Source organism: Brachyistius frenatus, unplaced genomic scaffold (assembly GCF_029030835.1).
Source record: "Brachyistius frenatus isolate BFR_SWC_R1_liver_20210118 unplaced genomic scaffold, ASM2903083v1 Contig_46, whole genome shotgun sequence".
NCBI classification, from domain to species: domain Eukaryota; kingdom Metazoa; phylum Chordata; class Actinopteri; family Embiotocidae; genus Brachyistius; species Brachyistius frenatus.
Window position 1 is genome coordinate 2,764,141 of NW_027210645.1, and position 24,209 is coordinate 2,788,349.

The 24,209-nt window shown below is 41.8% G+C and overlaps 2 protein-coding genes across 2 annotated transcripts; one reads left to right on the forward strand and one right to left on the reverse strand.

Annotated features, from left to right (window-relative positions):
- Positions 1-722: 722 nt before the first annotated feature.
- On the reverse strand, positions 723-13,587 carry nsun2 (NOP2/Sun RNA methyltransferase 2). Its single transcript, XM_069703437.1, has 19 exons — positions 13,378-13,587; positions 12,575-12,732; positions 12,201-12,305; positions 12,008-12,113; positions 11,780-11,851; positions 11,603-11,687; positions 11,281-11,473; positions 10,645-10,719; positions 10,310-10,440; positions 8,642-8,715; positions 8,421-8,551; positions 6,745-6,841; positions 6,305-6,525; positions 5,912-6,004; positions 5,686-5,821; positions 3,533-3,613; positions 2,791-2,929; positions 1,548-1,587; positions 723-1,444 (listed from the first exon to the last, which is right to left on the reverse strand). Exons 1-19 carry the CDS (start codon positions 13,441-13,443, stop codon positions 1,129-1,131), a joined length of 2,319 nt encoding a protein of 772 aa, XP_069559538.1. The 5' UTR covers positions 13,444-13,587; the 3' UTR covers positions 723-1,128.
- A 492-nt stretch (positions 13,588-14,079) lies between these two features.
- Positions 14,080-22,590, forward strand: srd5a1 (steroid-5-alpha-reductase, alpha polypeptide 1 (3-oxo-5 alpha-steroid delta 4-dehydrogenase alpha 1)). The gene is made up of 5 exons (XM_069703438.1): positions 14,080-14,603; positions 14,929-15,095; positions 17,171-17,272; positions 20,883-21,033; positions 21,154-22,590. Exons 1-5 carry the CDS (start codon positions 14,275-14,277, stop codon positions 21,218-21,220), a joined length of 816 nt encoding a protein of 271 aa, XP_069559539.1. The 5' UTR covers positions 14,080-14,274; the 3' UTR covers positions 21,221-22,590.
- Positions 22,591-24,209: the final 1,619 nt, after the last annotated feature.

The window sequence follows — 24,209 nt, forward strand, 5'->3', positions numbered from 1 at the left end:
TTGTGGTGAAAGGAAAGATTATTTGCTCTGAATTTAAGATGAAATAGCCAGACTTGGTTAAACTAGCCTGCCTAGTTTGCTAACTGTAGTAAATGCTAAAAACGGCACAACATCTAAACATGTAGAAGCGTAGTGCACATGTGATATTGACCTCCTGAGCTCAACTTTGTCCCTGGGTTGGTTTATATGGATCATAATGAGGCTGTGTTTCACTTTTCTGTATCCTGACAGCAGAAATAAACCACATTTTCTGGAGGCTGCCATTTAGCCTGTTTGTGAATGCTTTAAACTCAGAAACGGGACATTCCCAAATGAGAAGTTTCCCAATTCTAAGGTGCCTAAATGCACATTAAGTCTTTGTAGTGTTTGACCAACCCAACTTTTTCATGGCATCGCTCAATGCGCTTTGACAACCAGCAACCGTATCTTAGCTATGATTTTAACTGCATACTCACAAGGTTTCATGGGGTGATCTGGATTATTTTGTTTTCCTACATTAGGAAACATATAGAAATGTAGTTTTTGTAAATGTTCCCTTCAATTTCAGTGTTGGGTAAAAAAAAAAAAAAAAAAAAAAATCCTAAAGACACCACCGTGGCACCTCCTGCTGTAGGAGTTCACCCCACCTTCAGAGTGTGTTCAGTTTCAATCAAGCATAGCTTTTAAATTTCAACAGGCCCAAATTGATCTTGAAGTAAAATCATTTGACCGGTGACACACTGAACCTTTCACACCTTTAATCAACGCCGTACTTCTGCTCAATTACAGGTGTAGAAAATAACGTGGTGATTAATATAAACCTCTCGAAACATGAGCAACCGAAAGAGAACTGATGCCACTTGTTCAGTGGAAAACAATTGTTAAAACATCAAAAACAGCTATATAAAATAACACAAGCCGTTAAACTAAAAAGCTGACTCCTGAAGCGGGATCCGAAAATAAAATAAAAATCCCAGGGGAGTCCATCTCTGGGAGGGAATGCTTCTGCATTCTGTGAACAGAGACACCTGTAGAGGCACATGACCCTCCTCTACCACACAGTAGGGTGTCGGACCTGGTCGACAGCTCTTAGGGCTCTAAAACATCATCAGTCAGTCCTCCTTCCTCTCTGCTGTCTCCTCTTCACGTTCAGCTACTAGTCTCTTTGTTGCTGCTGCCGCTCTTTGGCCCCGATGATCTGTTTTCATTGTCGTTCTCCAAGTCCAGCTCTGCCTCATTTTCCGCTTGTTTTTCCTCTTCTCCGTCCTTTCTGTCCTCTGCCTCCTCCTTTCCTTCCTTTTCTCCATCTTTCCGTTTCTGCCCCTGGCCCTGTTTTTCTCTGAAGACCTCCACACCGAGCATTCGGAGGTAATGAAACCTCTCGTTGCGGGGGACGAAGGCTCGGATGGACGTCTTTCCCCTCCAGCCGCACAGCTGGATGGGACACTGAGGCTCCGCCGGGTTGCTGGCAAACAAGAGGGTGATGGAGGACGTCAGAACGAACCAAAAAGCAACACAGCACCACATAACATACACATATAAGCACTTAATATATTGGAGGAGCTTACTTTGGATTTGGAATGTACTTCAGCACGATGCTTCCCATTACTGTGGAGTGAAGAACATCACATATGATGATTAATTACAGTTGTATACACACTCAGCAGAAATACTCCACCTTTGCTTGCCATGGAGTTACTTATATTCCAATCAAGAACTACCCAGTGTCAGTGATTTTCTTTGGCTGCAACTGTGCAGCTCCTTTTTCAAGGTTTTTGGGTCAGTGCCTTGCTCAAAGGCAGCAGTCGTTGGGGAAGGCAAAGCATTATGAATTCATTTTCCCTCTTTCATTTGTTGCCTGCTAAGCAGTGAACCTCACAGAAACTAATCTGCTGCTCTAACCTCTGGGCTGCCGCTGCTTCCTGGATTCTGCTGATTAACTCTATGTGCCAGTTTTGCAATAATTAGCCCAAATTCAACCAATCCAGCTTGAAATTCTGCAAAATTCCCGTGATGGCTCTGCATTGAAGGTCGTCACTAGAAGCTCTGCTGAAGGCACAAAGTCTGATTTTCAAAACAAAACGTGATTCATCAACAAAAAAAATGTATTTACAACCAGTAAGGATCTTTAACCTCTTATCTCATCATCAAAACAAACCACATGCTGCTTGACCACAAAAAAAAACAGCAAAACAGGAAATGACGGGCTTTATGGAAAATGTGGTCTTGTTGTGAGAATTAGGCTACCGCTTGTCATACTTCCCTAAGTCAGTCTAATCATACACTATATATTTAATTACATGAGTTTTATACAGCCTTACGAAGTAAAAGATGTCTCTTTGTTTTAGTGCACAGAGCATGTGTTGAATTCAAATTCAAAAAGATTTTACAGCAGTTATTTTTACAGATGTAGCCTACATGCTATGTCACTTTTATGACAGAAGTTTTTTTCCTGACTTTGAGTTTATACTTCTTTTAAGTTCATAAACTAAAAAACAAAGTTAAGAACTAAAACATTGTCAGATATTTCTGTGATGTGTTGTATACTTATCATAGCTAGTCATTACATGTGACTTTCATGATTAGGTAATGGTTGAAGAAAAAACCCAACAAACATCTTGTTCCCCTCGACTTGTAATTTTTGCAAATTCGTTTTGCTTTTTTACCCCCCCCAAAAAAGAGGAAAGAAATGACATAGAACTTAGCAAACTGCACTGCAGCAGAAAAGCTGCTACAAAATGAAGGATTTTCGATCACAAAAATCAGATAAAAACCTGCAAATACAACTGCGAAATGTTCTGCAGCGCGTACCGATTTTCTTGGCCTGAGCGTGAGCGTCGTCCTCCAGTTTGCTGAGAAAAGGGTTCTCCTGGGTCAATAGCACTTTGATGTCCTCCACACTCACTGCGATGATCCTGGAGCGAATATACGGCTGAAGAGTGTAGATGCCCTGGTGGGATAGAGGGGGAGACGTGGACGACAACCGATATAATAAATTCCCATTCTTTACAGTTACACTGTGATTATGAAATGAATTCATTATCAGTTTTGTTGAGTGTGAACTCTGCCGTCTGGCTCTCTTGTTATTCAGCTGTAGTCGTCGGCTCTGTGGCCACAATGAAGATAACAAAAACTACTTCTTCCATGTTTGAACATAAAAAAACAAATGTATTATAAACTCAAAGAATATGGAGGGCGCTGGAATCCTAGAAATATAAGCTTTGTGTTTTACCGAGCGTCATTTCACATCAAGAGGTATATTTGCATTAAAAAAAAAAAAGGGGATTATGCAGTGTGAAAATGTGCAGCTAAGAATAAGAAAGAATTTCCCAATCATAAAGTTTTCAATTAATAGGCAGTGTATAACAAAGAACACGAGGCTTTACAGAAAATGATTGTTACCCCACAGAGGATTATTTAATGTGTGAAGATGAATAGTAACTGGCTGAAAACTGCCCTGTGATTGTGTGTGTGTGTGTGTGTGTGTGTGTGTGTGTGTGTGTGTGTGTGTGTGTGTGTGTGTGTGTGTGTGTGTGTGTGTGTGTGGTGTTACCTCCTGAGCCAGTCTGAAGGCACAGCCAAACTCCTCTCCATCACTGTTGCGAGACCACACCTTCACCCCTGTGTTAATAACCTGAGAAACAACAACAACAACAAACAGGAGAGCTGACATATGGCTGTGTACAAAAACAACACGATGATGCCAAATTAAAAGCTCTGAAAACATAATCGAGGGTGGTAATCCAAATTAGACTCATTGGCTAATTATGGTACTTGTAGTCTTGCAGTATTACTCGTAATGTTTTTAGTGATTACACCAAACTCTGTTGTTGCTCACGGCAGCGACTGTACCCGACGCTGCAGAGCTGTGCAGCTGGTCCCTAGTGTCCCAACAGGAGTCAGACGCAGCGATTTGCATAGTAAAATCCAACTACACATGTGGGAGAAATATGCAGGTTGTATTGTTTTAACTTAAAGTAAATGAAGCAAATGTATGGAACATTTTCCAAGGAGACAACTGAAGAAAAAGGACTTGTTCAGACTGCTAGCCCAAATCCAATGTTTGTCATTGTCAGATTGAATTTTGAAAGTCTGAACAGGAAAAAAAACATGAAATGCCATTTTTGGAAATCAGATCCAAACCACATTTGAAGGTGGTTTGAAATATGATTACAAGAGTGTTTCCACAGATGCGTCTCAGTACACACCAAGCTGCAACCAACAGTGACGTCACTCATTAGTTTACGAGCGGCCGTTAGGTAGCCTCGAGTTTGGATTTGGCCGGCGCCATCTTGCTATTTTGGAGTTGTTTGAAACTGGTACTGACCATATTTGGACGAGCTGTGGGGAGAGAGCGGGGGATCTGACTCAATCTGATTGGAAACCCGGTGATACAACATCCCGCCCACCAATAGCTGTAACCTGACTGCATCACAGGCCTGTCAATCAAACAGACCCCCCCCCAAAAAAAAAAAAAAAAAAAAATCACGTTTTTAAGGCTTATTTTCTAATTAATAATGGGATTATTTTCAGATGGACCACCAGAAAACTAATAAGGAAAGACTGAGAAACTGAAATAATTAGTGAAATTTTTTTTTATTGACTCTTATGAGACAATTTGAATGGGAGTCTATAGAGCTGGAGGCTTTTTGGTGCCAACCTCTAGTGGCACTCGGTGGTATTGCAGTTTAAGGCGCCTCAACATCGGCCTCATTTTTCATACCCGGAAGCTACGAACACTTTTATATACAGTCTTAAGTCAGGACGCTTTGCTGGCTCAGATGGGATTTCTCGGGTCACTCGCAATGCTGCACATGGTGATGTCGGCATTTTCAGAGAGACAGAGTGAGCAGAATCTATGCTGCCGCTAACAGACTACTATCAGAAAGTGCAGATTTTCACACTGCAGATTACAACGATAACCACAGTCCACGGACAGAAGCCGAATTAAACTGTCTGCTCACAGTATTGGAAAGCTGCTTTGTACGTTGTTACCACAGCAACCCATGCAGATAGGTTGGTGATGTCTGGACACACCAAACCTGATCTGCTCACTTGCAAATAACAGTGCGGACAATCTTTTCTAAAGGTCTGATTTGAGAAAAAAACAAAACAATTTACCTGCAGTCTGAACAAAGCCAAAGTAATCGATCCTGAATTCTCTTCACATTCAGCTTTTAGCACTCATCAGCTTTCTTTGAGAGACTCGAGATGGAAACTAAACAGAAGTCCTGCTTTTAAATCATTATGTCCACAATCTGTAATAATGTGCAAACATGCAATTCACTGTGCTTCAGTCCAAGAGAGAAGAAACATCAAACAGAGACACACACACACTGCCACCTGTGCAGGTGCTACAGGGAGGAGGACCAGAGGGATTTGGGAAGGGAGAGGGTCCCATCTGTTTATGCTCTCTCACACTCACGCTCACGCACACACACACACACACACACACACACACACACACACACACACACACACACACACATATACAAAAAACAAACTGATGTATTGATGTAAAGCTGATAAATCTGAACTTGCATAAATATAATGCACCCTCAAGCAGATCAATACTGGATTCATTGTCTCCTGGAAAGAATTGATTATGGATTTGTCGTATCTATTTTGAATCAGATGGAAACGCTGCGTCATCATCGCTCCGGCTGGCTGTCAGTGTGTGCATTACTCTAAAAGAAGCCCACACACCTTCATTCGCTCGCTGTTGTTGAGCAGCACGTTGCGGAGCTCTTTGGATACCATGTACAAGTGTCTCTTCTTGCCCTCATGGGTCCGGGTCAGGACATTAAGCTTGGGGAAGTCGGGGGACAGATTGTAGAAAGACCTACAGAAAGACGGAGGAAAAGAAAATTGTTTTGCCGCGACAAAACGACAAAAACAATCATTTCTACAGTGAGTAGACCGAAACGCTTACTGTATGGTGGTGAACACGGGGTCATCTTCAGTTAGGAACACAAAGGGGTCTTCTTTATACCCAAACAGCTTCATCTTCTTCAAGGGTGGAGGCCTGCGGGAGGAAAGAGAACATGTAAACTTGGGTTTGCTGCAAAAATACACCAAAATCAACATATTAAATGAGCCTTTAATGGAGGAAAAACATTCTGCATGAGCTTTTAATAATGAGTTTTATATTGATCATCAACATCACAGATGATCAATTAAGGAAATTGCTTTCAAATTTGCATGTTTTTAATGGACAACCGATGGGTTTGTAATTTCTTATTCAGCTGTATTTTCTGTACTTATAACGACTCAATAAGAGACCGTTTCTCTTTGTTCTTTAGCTCAGCACAGCGACATCACTCACCCACACATCCCATCTTGTTTGGCACCGGCCTCCTGAGCCACAGAAGCGCCTTTGGGCGCCTCCTCCTCTGCCTCCCCGTCTACTTTCCCCTCCGGGCCGCCCCCCTCCACCTCCTCCTCAGGGGAACCCTCGGAGAGGAGGCGGGGAGCGTCTGCCGGGGACGAGGCTGCCAGAGAGCCTCCGGTCTGGGCCGCCGAGCTGGACGAGACGTCCTTCCTCAGCTGGGGGCGAAGGGAAGGGAGGGGGAGGAAGAGAAGAGAAAACAGAGGAAGCAGCAGCTGTGGTGAGTAAAACTGCACAGGTGAGCGATACAGTGCGGGAGGGACGGTGTGTGTGTGTGTGTGTGTGTGTGGGGGGGGTGTTCTGCTCCATTTTTGCACTTCACGTACGACGTATAACTGGCCATCATCCATTAAGTGTGTTTGTCTGTGAGCGGGTACCTTGGGGTATCTTTTGTTCCAAGGCATCGGGGCTTTCTTCACCAACACGGCCACGAAGAAACCTCCGGTGTTCTGGTGATGAGGCAGAATCCTCATACTGCCAATAAAATACAGAAACATTAATCCTGGCTTTGGGTTTTATGGTGTCACCTACTGTGGACACAAACTAGGAGGGTTTTATTCAACATTCAATAAGCGGCGCTTTGACAACGTGGGACAAGAGCTCCCTCTGCTGGCTCACATCAAGTCAGGATGAGCACTAAAGATGAGGAGTGGAAATGACATCATCATGGGGGATGATGTCATTTCATGATGCGAGAGCGCAGGTAGGTGTGTGTGTGTGTGTGTGTGTGTGTGTGTGTGTGTGTGTGTGTGTGTGTGTGTGTGTGTGTGTGTGTGTGTGTGTGTGTCCGTGCGTGCGTGTGTGTGTGCAGACTGTATGTATGTGTGTAAAAGGCTCAATAAAAATCAGACACATTACTGGGCTAATGAATTTGGCATCAATAAAAAGAGAAAAGGCTGCAAGTACGTGAGAGCTTCTACTTCTCTTAATGAGAATTTAATATTTTCAATGGGATGAAAAGATGAGGAAAAATGGGTGAATTAAGATGAGGGTTGGAGGAAAACTATCCATAACTTTTGGGAAAATGTGTTTAGATGGATAAAAATGTTTTACAATGACCCTTTGCTACTGTGCTGCAGATTAAAGCCTAAGGATTTACAGTTAAGGCCAACTTATTCTTTCTGCTTTCTGCATCCACACGGGTCCGCGACATTTGGTCATTCAATTATATCAATATAGCCCCAAATAACAACATAAGTCGCCTCAGGACACTTAACACAATAAGGTCCTTATAACAGAACTTTACAACATTAGAAGAGAAGAAACAAACAAATCAACAATTCTCACGAGTGACAGGTGGAAGGAAATAGAGAGACGAGAGAGACAGTCCCTTATGGACTCTGCGCTGACGTCTCTATATACATCCATGTGTAGTCTAAAACTTGACCGTGCAGACTGTACACACCGCAAAAAATACAGTGTGCAAGCGCCAGAAAAACAGCATGGATGTCTCTTTTGAGAGGAGGCCGGGCGAGGAGATTAACTGTTCCACGCTTTTATAATGAATCACTGAAAGAGTAGACGAACACAAAGACTTAGTCTAAACTCCTGGTAAAACGACTCACGCACCATCACCTTCTTGACCGAAGGACCTCACGTCCACCGTTGAGGCGATAGTACGCATCACACGCAGCCATGAGAGCAAAGCAGCTGGTCGGATTGGAATTTAAGTAGTTCTAGAGATGCTTTATGTTTGGGCGCCAATCCAAGGAAGTTCATTATTCTCCAGAAATCCTGTGTGTGTGTGTGTGTGTGTACCAATAAACCTTTCTCTAAACTGCAATTCAAACATTTATGTGGCATTTACATGGCTCTAGACAACAGTATCTGTGCTCTGAAAGATGTTGCGCTGTAAAGGTGATTAACTGTTATGAGATTCTTCCACAGGCGAAGCACAAAGCATTGTTCTACGACTACAGAACGAATGGAACCGTGTGCACGTCTGCGTCACAAAGATCGCATCGGTCAGCATTCGCGGACGTAGAAACCATGAATGAAGCAGCGGAAAGGCTGAAACGTACCTCCGCATTTTATATAGTGCGTGTGTACATACCATCTCTCCAGATGCAGACTAGCCACTTTCTCTGGGTCTTTCGGTGGGAACATGGTGGGGCGGATCTGTGTGTGACGACTGCTCGGGACGTCGGACCAGTCCGAGTACCACTGACCCTCTTTGGTCATCAGCTGGAGAGGAAAGGACCCACGGTCAGGACACAGACGTAAAGTTCAATAATAGTAACAACAACAACGGCCAAGGACTAAATTCTGCAGCACCTTCCAGGAAGTGACCCCGGGCATCCACTTGAGTCCTGGCAGGTCGGCCGAGCTGTCGGCCAGCTCCAACGCTCCTGAAAACGAGGATGAGACGTTACGAGTGAGCGGTTATAATTACATATCATTTTTATATAACTGTGAAATATTCCGTGTGTCAGAAGTGAAGGATTTTGGTAGTAAGTAGATTTTTCTCCTTTTCTTTAAATGTCTCTTTGGATATTGTTCCGCTTTAGGGCGCTTTTAAAACAAGCTTGATGTGGACGGTACTATCCATCTTACGCGTGTAATGAAAACCGATAACAGGGTTTAAGATATTCCATGTACATTGCTTTCTTGCCCTGAGATTATGTAAGATATTTTATGTGAGGTTTCCTCTGCTCGAAAGGGTTTATCTTTACCTGCTTACACTGATAAGGGGACTGCTGTTTATTGGTCCATATTGATCATGTGACTACTTGCCACTTAACTGTGACTAATAGCCATGAGATATTAAAAGCCTTTTAAATTACATATAAAAGAATAATGGCAGATATATATCGAAACCAAAATCTATCAGCATCTAGTTTTATGGACTGATTATTTCCAGAAATAATAGAGAGGTTATAGGATACTAAATAAATAATAATCTTGAGCTACAGCCCTAAATATTGTACTAATAAGTTAAGCATCTTGAAATGTATCCTAACAGAAACATCAAACTACAACTATGACACAAAGCAAGGGAGCTCTTAATGAGGGCACCTTCTCGGCAACGTCGGTGTTTTGAATCTGATTTCGGTGTTGGACGTGGTTTTGTTAAAGCCATATGACCTCCTCAAACTGTGGATGCGTATGCGGTTGACTCGTGTACTTTGGTTTTACTGTATGGACGACTGAGCAGGAATCAGAATGAACAAAAAACAACAACAACAAGGTCACATTTTTGTTCATGCATCTTTTCTTCTCTTCATTGACCGCCTATAAAATAGAGTCTACAGTTTGAGGGTTTTCCCGACCGTTATAACACTTAACTGCAGCACCCACAACCACTACAGCATCTCTACAAGCTTTGTTTTACCAATGTTTGGCTATTATTATTTTTATGGCAGAAAAATATTGTAGTTATATTGGTCAAAAATTAAGTGAAAAAGCGTGTTTGTTTTTGTCAAATAACTTCCCACCACCCCCCACCGCTACAGTAGCACCTAAACCCTCCAGAAACCAGGGAAAACCCTGAATTTCAAATTCTGCTCCCAACTTAAAAAGCCCTTAATAATCAAGCTGCATCCTTCTTTAAAAATCACCCAGACAGAACGCTGCACTCTCAGACTCCCTCTCTACCATTGAGATTAATCTTAAAACACATCAGTTTCACAAAGCTTATATTTACAAGAAGGTTGAAAGGACCTTGAACCTCTTTTTAATGTTTGTTTGCTCTTTTCTGCGCTAAATTGTCCTTCGCATTAATATTTTAAGGCAGCTGGTTATTTGTTTTTGTGCTTGTAAAGTGTATCGGGACGATACTGCACGCTGATTTGGCACTCCGAATAATAAACTGAATTAAAAAGGAATTAAGGTCACTGAGTCATAACGAACCATTTGAGTAATAAAGTAAAAACTTTGTAGTGCGTAAAATAAACTGAACACATGATGTTCACCCCCCCGTGGGTGCTCGTGTGTGTTTGTTACCTTCACTCTTCTCCAACAGTGCCGCTATCACGGCTTCGTCCTCTATTGGGTTGAGTGAACAGGTGGAGTAAACCATCCGCCCTCCCACGGCCAGCTGCTCAACGCCACGCACCGCAATACGCATCTGGAGCCTGGTGAACACACACACACACACACACACACACACACACACACACACACACACACACACAGTAATTCTGCTAACTTTGTTTTTTAAATTTTGCACCAAAAAAACATTTCAGTCTCTTGTTGTTTAGTTAATTTGGTGTACCACACCAGCGCAGGAGTCTCTGTGTTGTCTCCTAAGTGTGAGTACATGCTCTCCCCCCACTCACCCGTGGAGGTGCAGGCTGTTGCTGGTCGTCCACTTCTTCCACACGTCTATGTTCTTCCTCATGGTGCCGTCCCCGCTGCAGAGCACAGAGCGTACAGTCAGACACATCCACACTGTTTGGCTCCGATGTACTGAGAGCGCCGGAGATCCCCGACACGTCGCACGGGACAAAAAATGTCTGCGAAGCTGCGCCTGTCTCAACGCTGGTCTGCGGCTGCCTTTCTGCCTCCCTCTGTCTTCTTTACTGATTTTTCCCTCCCCTCCCTCTCCCTGTGTTGTGATGGGAAAGGGGCCTCCTAGCTTCGACGCCAAAGATGGCCAGAACTCAGGCAACATTTGCAAACTAATGAGGTTTTGTTTCAACCCCAAAATGATGCTTGACTTCCAGAGGAGGAGGCTGCAAGTTTTACTACGGTCCTGAAAGCTGAAGGAAACATTAACAGCCACTTATAAGGAGCTGTAGGCATCTTGCATTTGACAGACGGGGTGAATCCTCATCTCCATCTGTCACGCAACATCTCCTCTGCAGCCAAACACCCACACGCCCAGCAGAGATGATCAAGCATATATTTTTCTTTCTTTGGCAGCTTTCGATCGCCATCTTTCCCCGCATCATGAGCTGGATCTGTTTGCTGACCTGCAGGGCACGTCACACAGGATGCGATCGTAGAAGAGGACGTCCTTCTTGCCGCCCGAATCTATCCGGAGCGTCGGGATGCAGGAGGCGTCGTGGTTGACCACCATGATGCAGGGGCTGTTGAGACGCTTGGCCTGGTGCACGAGCAGGTAGCAGCGCTTGTTGTCCACGTCATTGGCAATGACAAAGCCCTCTGAGGGGTGGAGGTGTGGGTTAAAATGACACACTGCTAATGCAGGGGAATGCGAGTGTTGTTGTTTTTTTTAAAGACAGAAAGGTGTAATTAGAGCATCTTTGTGATTTTTAAATGCGCGTCTCTTACCTGGAAATGGCACGTCCATGTCGGCATGGAGCATCTCAATCAGCTGGGCTGTCTTCGACCCCGGAGCTGCACACATGTCCAGGATCTACACAGAAACCCAGGCAAGTCAACACTTCACCATGTTTGATTTATTTTATTAAACACCTATTTTTTTAATACGCATGGCAGAGCTTTTACCTTGTGATGGGGCTCAATCTTCAGGAGCAGAGGAGGGATCATGCTGACAGCCTCCTGTCGGCTGATGTTTCCCTGCAAGGACACAAAAATGACGCTCGTCTCTCCACTTCTCTTTCATTTTCATTATTGTGTCAGCTCTCTTCCAGTACATTTGGTGATCACAGCCAACATTAAACATGACTCTTTTCTAAGGTCATTTCTGAAAACCTCAGGCGCTGTTTGACTCACCGACTCAGTCTCGCTGACCAGGAACTGGTGGAACTTCTCCAGCAGTGGAGACTTCCTGATGATCTTCCTGCTCATGTTGGTGTGCCAGGCCTGCTCATCAGGGTACCTGGCAACAACACACGCAGTCTGTGCTGAGTTTCTCATTTGAATCTGTGTGTCCTTCCAGCATTGAGCAAACCATGTGACATATTACCAGCTGAGAGGCTGCGGAGCTTCGATCTTCTGGCCATCGATTTCCAGCTCCTGGATATCCTTGAAGTATTTTTCCTTCAGACAGTGGAGGATCTCCTTGGCATGGCTGCAGAAAAGAGGAGAAACAGGCATGAAGAAACCAGAAACATTTTCATGAAGCAGCAGTGATCCGACATTATGTGACTAACACAAACCAAGAAAAGTGGGAATTCAAACAAGCCAGAGTTATATTTCACTAGTAACCATAAAAAGTACAGAATAGCGATCCATATGCGGTGCGTACACTTGCCAGTTAGAAGGTACGTTAATTTGACATCTTCTCGCACAGTGTTGAGCAACAAGTATGAATCCAAGTTGTAAATCTGTCCAGCTCACCTCTTGTATCCGGTGATGCGAATGGTTGCTGGCAGCGGTTCCCTCATTGCCTCCATGAACTGTTCGAACTCTCCCTCGGGCACCAGGCCTTGTTCCGTGTAGTAGTGCTCGAACAGCTTGTTCTCCTTGACAATGTCGGCATAGCCAGCTCCCCAGCCCTGGAGCACACAGACACATGGTTATCATCATGGGGGGGTCGTGTGTCTGAGCATTTCATGACTACCTTCGAGTGCAGGTACGTGTGGAAAACTACTAAATGGAAGGACATGAAATCTCTAGTGTGAAAAAACGCCATATCAAACGTCATAGAAAAATCTAACAATTTAACATTTCCCTGCTTATGATCAGGACTGGAAACTTATAGAATAAGTGATTAGACCTGTTACATTTTGGTATGGTCTAGTGGTCAACTCGGCTTGTAGTAATCCAGCAGCAGTAATTATTTCAGTCACATTTTGATTCTTTTTTTTTTCCCCTCATACATGCCTCCAGTGTATCGATTCATTTTTTTTTTTTTAAAACAACCCATTATGAGGTAAATCAACACATTTCTAAGAACAGTTTGGTGATGCATCTGCAGTACAACCCTGGTTACGAAGTGTAACATCGTAGTTACACATGGCTTTGAAACGATCTCATTTAACGGTAGCTAACATTTAGTCACAGCATCATGATTGCACAAGATTATTCAACAAATGAACATTTCTCGGCTTCCTTCGCGTTTCCTAAATTCAAATATAGTGGCCTGACTGAGCACCTAACATTAGCACGCTGTGTCGCAGCAGCAGAAGTATGCATCTTACAGCGTTGTCTCTGTTGTCCCTGCCAGCACTCTGGTTTTTCTGCCTCTGCCTGCTTCTTTTCCCCATGTTGGAACAGCAGACAACCCTGGAGCAAAATCTGATGAATAACGTGGTGGCTGGACGCGAAGACGAGAGCCCAGCAACTCAGGAAAAATAACCGTGCAGCGTTGAGAGATGAACCGCTGCGCTGTGTATCCACGGAACGTGTTGCTTCTGACGCACGTGAATCAGGACCTTTCGAGGTGGCCGCACAATCTGCCTGGAGTAAAGTTAAAAAAATAAATAATAATAATAATAAATACAAAACAACAAAAAAAACTTCTTTTTTTTTCAGGGGCCAGATGGTCATTTAATTTGTGAAAAAAAATATATATATATAATACCGTAATGTAATTTTTGGTATATACGTGTAACGTAAAGTTAATACACTATGAAAAAAAAATTCACGTTGTAAAATTATTTTTGTGGATTTATTTTTAAAATATATAACATTACAACTACATTTATTCCAGCTCCAATGCCCTATAAACGAACGTAAAAGTGAATATATATTTTTTTAAATTTAATATGTCAGTATAGGGAACAACCAGGTAAACAAGTCATAGTTTACAGCGGTTCTTACACGCAAATCAAATAATTAATATTTATTAGCAACAGCTGCACAGACTGTATATGTACGTAAGGGTATAACTTTGAAGCGCAACGGAGCATTTTGATTGGTTGAAACATCCGTCACCATATCTCTTCAAGGCCTGTGATTGGTCCGAGTCAGTCACGAGCGAACATGTACACCATCCATCCATCCCTTCTCGGGTGTTCGCTTGTGAATCAGCACAATGCCCTAATAGGTAGAAAGTAAGTTACATTGGCATTGTTTCGCTTTCTTAATTATGCTCAATGAACTCTCCCGTCGCAATGGACGCGCTCCTCTCCAGACTCTTCTCCTCGGAAGAAGAGGAGCTCTACATTTTGGACTGCATGGCTTACTTTATGGTCTTCATGGCAGCCTGCACTTTCGTAACTTTGCTTTTCGAAAACATCCCATACGGGCGATATGCTACGAGCAGATACGGCTTTCCGGTGCACGCCAGGTTCGCCTGGTTCGTCCAGGAGCTTCCTGCCTTCTTTGTGCCTGTGTGTCTGGTAGCTTGGACGTCTTCATCGAAAACATCCGTGCTGCCAAATCAGCTGCTCATTGCAATGTATTTCTGCCACTATATTCAGAGGTAGGTAAGCACCGTCTGTGACGTAACACCCGGAGTTACTAAAGTCTGTAATTTTCAACTAATTTTGCTACACAATCTGTTGTAAGCAGTTCCTAACGCGTGTGCACTGTGTATGTGAGAAGGGTATCACTCCCACCCATTAAATAAGTCGTAACTGAATAATTATGTAATTCAACAGTGCACACAGGATCGGATGTGAATGTCAAAAGGTCCCTTGAATTTTATATCACCAGCACTACAAGCCAACTAATGCATGCCAGTTATAATCAAAGCCAATACTTGAAATATCTGATTCTTTATTAATAAGCCCATTGTTCTGCTGCAGATCTCTCATTTATCCATTTTTAATCCGAGGAGGGAAACCGACACCTTTCGTGTCATTCGTCCTGGCCTTTGTTTTCTGCATCTATAACGGCTACATGCAGATCAGGTACCTGAGCCACTACGCCGTGTACCCTGCACATTGGATTACACATCCGTGCTTCATCATTGGTAGGTGTTCGGTGTCTGTTTCCATACTTGTTTTATGTGGCATATTAAGTGCAGGAGTTGTAAGACATGTATTATGATATTGGTGTGTGCAGAAAAGAAATGCTCTGGAAAAAAAATGTGTTTTAATGAATGAGGCAAAAAAACAAAGAAATATTCCGGCTCCTTACTTCTTACCATCTTCCAATATATCCCTTTCCTCCATCTACTCTCCTTTTTCTCTTGCTTTTAAAAAAAATAGCTGTCAATCACACACTTTCGTTCTTTCTGCGTTGACATTTCCCTTATTTGGCTTTCCAAACTTTAAAGTAAGCAGTTTTTTTATGGCATGCCTTTGCTATTCAAGCAAATGCAGGAAACATTTATAAACTCTATCAAAGCGTGAATCTGCCTCAGATAAAGACAAGTTTAACAAAATGAAAGAAGAGTCTGAATTAAAGAAGCTTTGTGAAAGGTTGAAAGAAACACATTTTGCTACCCAGTCTGGACTGGACAAAAGGACAGTGTAACGTGCACAGCAGACAGCTAATGAACTGAGTAAAGACATTGTTGATTTTCTGGAATAGTGAGCATTTTGTGCAACCTAGAGTCGGTTACAAATCTAAATACTGTGTATCGAATCAGCAGCGCCTCTCTTCTTCATTAAGAATTTTGTATCCCAATTTTCATAAAGTAGATTGTCTGAAACTTGCCTGATAATCAGACTGATTTTAGTTTTGAATTGTTGAAAAAGCCTGAGATGTGGGTTGCAGCTCAGCGGAAATACAGCAATTACACTGATTAGTTTAATTAGCCCTGTCTGGCTACAGTCCAGCATCACTTATTCTTATTAATAAGGACTCGTGTCCAAACACTGTCTGAATCATCATGTTTTTCTTTCTTTTTTTTCTTTTTTTAATTACCATATAGCTCTAATGTGGCCTGGACAACACAAGTGTTTACATTACATTTATATTGCTGTGTTCAGTGGGTGTGGCATATAAGATTTCACCATCATTTTAGGCGCAGCATGAACAGCACTGATGAGTGGAGAATGAAGACCAGATACACGCTGCAACTCTTCCAGAAATGGGTCAACATTTTAGATAAATAGCATCATGACTGAAACCAGCGAGAAACTGCTGACTACTTGCACAGACAGGAGAACAGTGTGTTACTGAGCCACTTGATCACCATAGCAACAGCAGCCCATGCAGGTTTCAGAAGTCCCGGTGCCGTGCAGAGGACGGGCTCCTCAGTGGGTCACTGGGAATGGACTTTAAAACCAAGTTAACTTTACCAAGTTGTGTGTGTAGATCACCGTAAGTTAACTGTTATTTTAAAGCCAAGGAGACAGTTTGTGTCAAGTTAGTTCTTCATTGTTTATTCTATTTTATTGCTTTTCTATTATTATCTTATCTTATTGCTTCTGTATGCTGCTGTAGCGAAAAAATGTCCCCTCGGGGATTAATAAAGTAACTACCTAACCTAACCTAACCTTTATTTGGTAGCTCTTGTGCTAATATTAGCACATTGGCCTTGCTGAGTGTTTTTTTGGAGGTTGCTAACCTTTACGTTGCAGAGTATGTTTAATCAAACTATGTTCAGTTTGTATAAACCTTAATTAAAAATTTTGAATCTTTTATAATTATTTTGTTGACATATATTCCTTTTTTAATTACAGTAGAAATGAGGATTACTTTTTTTTAAGACCACACACACACACACACACACACACACACACACACACACACACACACACACACACACACACACACACACACACACACACAGCAGCCTTGTGGCAGACAGATGGATGAGATAGAAGAGTATCTACATATTTGATGGCTTTAACCAGTAAAGTTTGATAAATCCAAGTCCAGTCTGTGTCCTGACCAAACCCCTCACAGTGGTGGTAAGTTCCCTGAGTCAGCTAAATCCTTCAGTGCAACTACCATTGATCTTTTCAGACTACTATTGAAAAGAAAGCAAACAGAAATATTTATCAAAATGTTGAAATAAAAAAAATAAAAAAAAGATTCTGTCTGGCTTTCGTCAGTAAAATCTTTTGCTAAAGCAGCTTTTGGTTTTGTCTCCAGGGTCTGTTCTGTGGTTGGTCGGCTGGCTAGTGAATGTGCACGCTGACCACATCCTGAGGAACCTGAGAAAACCTGGAGAGACTGGCTACAAGATTCCCACAGGTCAGTACAGGCCTCGAGCATTTACACAAGTACACACTCTTCCAGCTCTGTGCTCTAACATATTCAACCTGAAATAGCCTGAAATTTTTTCAAAATATAAGTGGAACGTTCCAAATCTCAGCTTCTATTTGATTGGGTTTACATAAGTATTGAAAATGTGGGAGATTAAGGTCACAGTTCACAAGAAGGAGGACCCTAATGCACAAATGCACAAGACAGGAGGTAAAAAAAAAGAAAAGAAAAAAAGGTAAAGTCCAAAAACACAAACAGAAATAAACAGTCAGTAAATATTCAGTAAAGAGACTGAAAGCTGCACAACTATGGCACTGGGAATAATAGACAGCACGACAATTTGACAGTGATGAAATAGTGGTACATATAATGAAGGCTTGATTGGTGAAACAAACAAACTGAATGAAAAAACTAAAAGCCATAATCACAACATTAAACCGTTTTAATATGTTGAACCTAAACTGTAACTGAAGAGAGATCAGTGTTAATGGAGGGTTGCCTGATAGACCAAGGAGCACAAGTCTTGTAGATGAGTGGAGAACGGTTTGCATGATTTAAAAAAAAAAAAAAAAAAAAAAATCTTAATGACTACGAGGAGGCAACAATGCTCTCCAGGATGTAGGCGAACATGTTTCCATGTCGACAGTCAGACCCTCAGAGGATTCACGAAGCAAACTGTTGTAAGGCTCATAAATACAAAGTCCTGCTGGAAATCAGCAAGAACACAAACGGATTCCAGTTATGGAACAAAGTTGTATGAATAGATGAAGCAAAAATCAACCTGTGTTGAAATGAAGGAAAAAGGAAAGTGTGGAGGAAAAACCCTTCTTTGATCTCAGTCTAACAGTCTGAGCATGTAACTCACTTAGAGCAAAGGACTGAGAGGACGAGGACACAAAGCACCTGCTGATGTCTCTGAGTCCAAGCCTTCAGGCACGTTTACTGCAAAAGATTTTCCAAAACATTATTATGTCATTTGATTTCTTCTATCTTTCCTGTTACTTTTGAACTCCTAAATTGGGCATTGTGTATTAAAAGGGTTTTTATCTCTCATTTCTGTATTTGAACTACAGCTGAGACCGTTATTTTATATTTTAAATTAAATGAGCTGAAGCACAGAGCCTGAAGAACAAACCATGTGGAGCTGCCCAAAGTAACTCTTACTCCACTGCACTGTACTTAATGTTTTATTTAGCCATCCTGACAATCTACAATAAAACATAGTGGCGTAAAATCTTTACATTGTGAAACAGATGATTTTATGTATTTATTTAAATGCAGGGTCCTTGTTTTTTTTTTTACTGTTATTGTACATTTTGTATCGTGGTTGTACTTCTTTTTTGGACCGGAGTCTGAATATCTTTTTCCACCACCGCTGTGGGGTGACAAGGAAGTCAAAAAAACAGTAATCACATCATGGCATGGAACACCGCGGCCTCTGTACGCCACATGCTAATTTTCCAGCGTGGTCGCATGATTATACAGAATCACACTGTAAGCAGAATCACAGGTTGTCACTAGTTATCTTCTGCTCCCCGCCTTGCCCTGTAAGGTCCCTTACATTGTGTATAAAGGGCTCCCGCTGCACTGACTCTAATGTCGTCCCACTCACAGTGGCTGCGCTGTGTGTAGTTTTGCTTTCACCGATACAGATGTAGAAATGTTCTAAACCGCGGGGTGCTGATAGTAATCATGTCAGACAGCGAGCCGAGCCTCCACTGGAACATGTACATTATACGTCCGTACATGTGCAGTCAGACTGGAAAATGCTGTCCGGACTTTCAGATGTGGTTGTAAATTCAAATAGTAATACAGTCATTCAAAAAGTATTTACAGCACGCTTTATAATGTCACTAAAGGAACAGTCTGTATATTCATACACTAGTTAATATAACTAACAAGAAAATGTAAAACAACAATTGTAAAGCAAGCTGTTTGGGTTTCACAGAGGCATGTAAGCTCTTTCACCCTGTTTTCATCTTTTATGTTAAGCTAAGCTAACTTGCTTTATACTGACCACAAATCTAAACGGTTTATTTCCCCAAAACGTCAGCTGTTCCTTTGAAACCAGGAACGATGGGTCATGTTACCTTATTTGTGGAGACACAGTGAAAGCTTAAGCAAATTCTTGAAACATAGATAAACAGTGAAAACACTTCGTTGCTGTTTCATTTCAGTTGCTCTGGACAAATTATTTAACAGTTAAATCTAAAGTATGTCTTACTTACTTTATTTTTTATTCATTAACACTGACTCTTGAAAACAAAAGTGTGCAGTGAGTGTGCCAGGGTTAGCAAAGAGCTGATGTGCCTCCATAGACTTTACTAGGCCTGTTTGAATTACTACATCACCGCTTCATTCTCATTATTTGACTTGACTGCAATCATTTTGCATTATCATTAGAATTGTTTATATTCATGAATAAAATCAGCTAATATGATTATTTCCACATCGTCTCCCACTGTTCGAGGTCTGACTGATTTCATCTCACTGCAGCCTCGTCTGCTTTAATGGCACATGAGTAGAGAATTAGCACCACCTTAGTGCATTGTTTATTTGGGTTATTGGTACCTGTCATTCTCAGGTATCTCTTTGTATATCTCAGCAATAAACTTTGTTTATTTAAGCTGCGCTGTCATGTTCAACGCTAATAACTTCTTCATAAAGTTTGGTGTATTATTAAACTATGATCAGACTTATAATACACTACTGGCATAAAATCAACAAAAAAAGGCAATTAATCAGAATTACTGTATGATAATTAATCGTCCACTAAAATCTCATGATAGCCGGAGACCCAACAAGACTAAAAACGGGTTGAAACTGTTAAAAGCAGGTGCGGATGTTTTTTTGTTTTTTTTAGTCCATGACCTTTACTATGTGCAAATGGATGAGCATTCGATGAGATGTGACATGTCGAGAAGAGGTTGAGTAAACAAGGTTTTGGTTCATCCCCAAATTCTTTTTGACAAACAGCCTTGAGGGCGGCGTGTGGATGGAGCTATGCATTCGGCACATTCGAACCATAAGTGTTTTTTTTTTTTTTTTTTTCCCCCGTTGCTAAATGAATCCGTAATCGCAACAGGGCTCACAAAGAGAGCGGCTCCCCGGACTACAGGGACATAGTCACAACAATAGCACCTTGAGCCTGAACTCGCCGTGAACCTGTTGAAACAATCCGTCCCCGACCCTTAAGGAAAATAAAATGGAGAAGGCGAGGGCGGGAGGAAGCTGCGAGCTTTGTTGCTCCAAATCGACTTCCAGGCATGTCTGGAATTCCCTGGGCCAAGAATCTGCCACTCTCACATCGAGGGTCGCGGCGCTGCCGAGCACATGGCCTGTAGTCAAATAGTGAGTGGTCAGCGTGGGTCAGCGTGGGGCTCGCTGTGTGAATGCACTGAGATTTTTAATAGCGAACTACCTTCGCTTACAGTGGAAATCTCTGTATTTGTTCAGCCTAGAATTGAACTGTAGTCGGTGAAAAGCCATCACATTTTTAATTTTTCTTCCACTGTGAAATATTTAGGTAGATTATCCTTCAGTGAACATATAAAATGATAAGCACACCTGCCCTGATTTCAGTGTCTTCCACCCACAGGCGGCCTGTTTGAATATGTGTCTGGGGCCAACTTTTTGGGAGAGATAACGGAGTGGGCCGGCTTCGCTCTGGCCGGCCACTCTGTTCAATGTTCAGCTTTTGCCATCTTTACCACAGTGGTCCTCGCCAGCAGGGCTGTGGCCCACCACAAGTAAGAAAAATAACACGCACTCAGTCAGAAGGTTTTCATGGCGCATATTGCACATTGTAAAGTAAACCCTTTTATTTATAGAAGAAAATGTCTCCTCTCTCTTTCTCTCCTGCTCTGCAGATGGTACCTTGCTAAGTTTGAAGACTACCCTAAAAACAGGAAGGCGTTGATTCCCTTTGTGTTCTAGAAAAATCCTGAAACTTACCGGAAGCTTTAAAAGGTACTGAGAAGAACATTCCCGTAATTCTTTCTTTTGTAATTCAGGAAAACTCTGATGTCGGAAGAAGCTTTGGAGATACCAATTTATTCTCATTGAAAACAGACTGACGCGCTTGTAAATGATGTCATCTAAGCTGCAAAGCAAGCAACGGTTAAAAGCCATCGTTTAAAAAGACGTTTTATTGTTGCCATTACTTTGGTAATAATATCCTTTGAGCACAGAGGGACCTCAACAAACATGGACTGAATGTACTGGAAGTGTTTTGTTTGCAGGAGAAGGAACATTTAGTGCAGCAACGGAGGAAATAAGACGGGGAATGAAATCTGAAATATCTCTCCACTGTAATACGTTGGATTTATAACTCTCTGCACCAGCAATAAACAGCTTTAAGACTCTCCTCCGATCTACATATTCTCTCAGATGGAACATAAACTTGCGAATGCAAAGCAGACATTTAAAGTTTTCATTAATCCTCAAGACTCTTCTGTTGCAAATCTATCTGTTTAACAGCCATTTAAATTAAGTAGACGAGTACGCTGCCTTGAATTAAGTCGAGCCTGTTTCCTGCTGCATTTTGCCCGGCTGTATTTTTCTACTGACCTCATCATTTCACACCTCTGGAGGAGAAGCCTGTAAAGACTGAGACTATACCGGTCACTGGGCTGCACGGAAGCCAAACGGAGATCAAGCGTGGCTCTCAGTAACTCAGCCATGCCTGAAATGAGAAGACGAGAGAGTTGCCTCAAGACATCAGTCCTGTTTCTGAGATAGAGAGGAATGAAGAAGAAGTGCAAGAGAAAAGTACTGCCTGGTATGAAAGCAGGAGATGAAACAGATGAATGAAGGACAGAAGACAACTGGGAGAAAAGACAGGAAAAGGAAATATTTGTATTGATCTAAACCTCTCTTTTGGCTCTATCATCATTTTATAATCACTTTAACTGTCCGTATGACTTTTCTTAAATCGTGTTTTACTTTGTAGATTTAAAGGATGTGACAAAAAGATCAACTCTAGATTGAAAACAAGTGCAATTATCTCATTAAATTCATTCAAAAGGGAAACTGACCCTGGTTTATGCACACATGAAGCCAGAAAGCCAGCCTCAGTGCACTGTACTGTATATAGGGAACACTTCCACCCACTGTTTTAAAATGTGCCAGCTGCAGTTCCTACCCAGAATCCTTCACTTCTCTCTCTCCCAGCGGAGGCCGTTCTCCCAACCCCAGCCTCAACCAAGGTCATGTCACGATGAATTTCAAAAACATGTTGTATTTAAAAAGAAATGTATGTGGTTGTCGTCTTTACACACAGTGTCATCAATAAATAATAGAACTTCCGTGTGCGAGTGTGATGAAAAACGATAGTTATGTGCCACTGAAGGCTGTTCAGAGTGACATGTCATGTTCCAGGTCTCTCTCTCTCTCTCTCTCTCCAGGCTATTTCATCGGTGTATCCTCTTTATCCACGCTCCTTGTAATTGCTTCACTATGTTACACGGTCAGTGTTTGCACTTTGCCTGCTGTTTGATTATAGCACCATTCATCTTCAGGCAGATGGAAATGGATGCTCTTTTTATATGCAAAGCGTCTGCATTAAAATGGCTTCTGACTCTCAAATATTCAGTCCTCCAAAAGGGGACCTGACAATGTATTATTTAATATACAGTACACATATCAACATGTACCTATAATGCTGCCTCCTACAGGAAAAGATAGGGATAGCATCTTCGGCCCTCTTCAGACAAAGTGTTGCAACTGCAGCTTAAGCTTCTTTCTTATATATCTACTGTCATGTGTGTGTGTGTGTGTGTGTTCAGATTTCACATTATGGCTCCAGAACACCAAATACTAGCTTTTTTAAAGATTTTTAAGTGGATTTATGATTTATTTTTCCTGTCTAAGCATGTACTTTTGGAGATGAATGATTGTTAAAACAGCAGGGCAGAGCTCACTATTTTTACTGTAAACAACAAGTACATAAATTATTTCAATCAACAACAAAATTTATAGTTGAAATATTAGGTCAAATTATGTTACTATATTTCTTCTATGCTGTTTTTACATGCTGTAATCAGTATGTATCTTGTTGTTGGTTTGCTTGTTCAAAATCAAAGTGAAATGTAAAAAGTAAAGTGTGACTGAAACTGTATTTTTGGTGCCCATACTGACACCAATTTTAGGAAGTAAAAAAATTCCGATGTAAATTTATTAGGAATATTCTTCAATTTGGATTATAAGCTTTGCTCTGTGTTTTATTGTGTGTGTTTACCTATCCAGGGATAACAAATGGAAAGTAGCTAATAACTAAATTTGGTATAAAGCCTCTTATTTCCATGAGATTAATCTATTTATGTATTTTCACCATTTGTAAATTACCCTAACTATCTTTTTCTGCATTATCTAATGCAAAAAAAAAAGGTTTTCATATGGGCGCATATCAGACACCATATTTGCCGACATATCTGTGATAGGCCAATATCAGCGATGAAATCTGACAACCGATATGTCATTCAGACTCGCGTAAAAACGTGAAAACAAACAAATAGCATTACTTGTGCAATGGATACTATTGCCGACAGCGTAGAAAAGTGTTTGAGGAATTCCTCCTTGCCTGGAGGTGTCACACTTTCGCATGTCTCCATCCTCAGGTCTAAACTGCAGTTATTTTTCTTTAAAGGTCCACATCACAGACTGTATATAGAGCCAATGGCCCAGATTACTCAGTTCTGAACCTGCGGGAGCTGCTGCTCTGCAGTCAGATGATACTATTCCCCAGCTCCATTGTTACTGTGTCCTTGTTACACTGTACCTAAACGCACAGTGGGGGCAACACACCACAGGCAATATGTTCATGCGTGGAGATGCGAAGTAACTGCTTACATTGTAAATGCAGCTCTCCATTAATGTGGGTTAAATATCTGGAACATGCTGCAGCCTTATTACTATTCAAGCCACA

Excerpts from the sequence above, each read along its gene's own strand:
- srd5a1 (XM_069703438.1), top strand. The coding sequence starts at position 14,275 with ATGAACTCTCCCGTCGCAATGGACGCGCTCCTCTCCAGACTCTTCTCC. Across the intron at positions 14,604-14,928 it reads TTCTGCCACTATATTCAGAG|ATCTCTCATTTATCCATTTT; the intron begins GTAGGTAAGCAC and ends GTTCTGCTGCAG. Across the intron at positions 17,273-20,882 it reads TGGCTACAAGATTCCCACAG|GCGGCCTGTTTGAATATGTG; the intron begins GTCAGTACAGGC and ends TTCCACCCACAG.
- nsun2 (XM_069703437.1), bottom strand. The coding sequence starts at position 13,443 with ATGGGGAAAAGAAGCAGGCAGAGGCAGAAAAACCAGAGTGCTGGCAGG. Across the intron at positions 12,733-13,377 it reads GGGACAACAGAGACAACGCT|GGCTGGGGAGCTGGCTATGC; the intron begins GTAAGATGCATA and ends TGTGTGCTCCAG. Across the intron at positions 11,852-12,007 it reads TGGTCAGCGAGACTGAGTCG|GGAAACATCAGCCGACAGGA; the intron begins GTGAGTCAAACA and ends GTGTCCTTGCAG.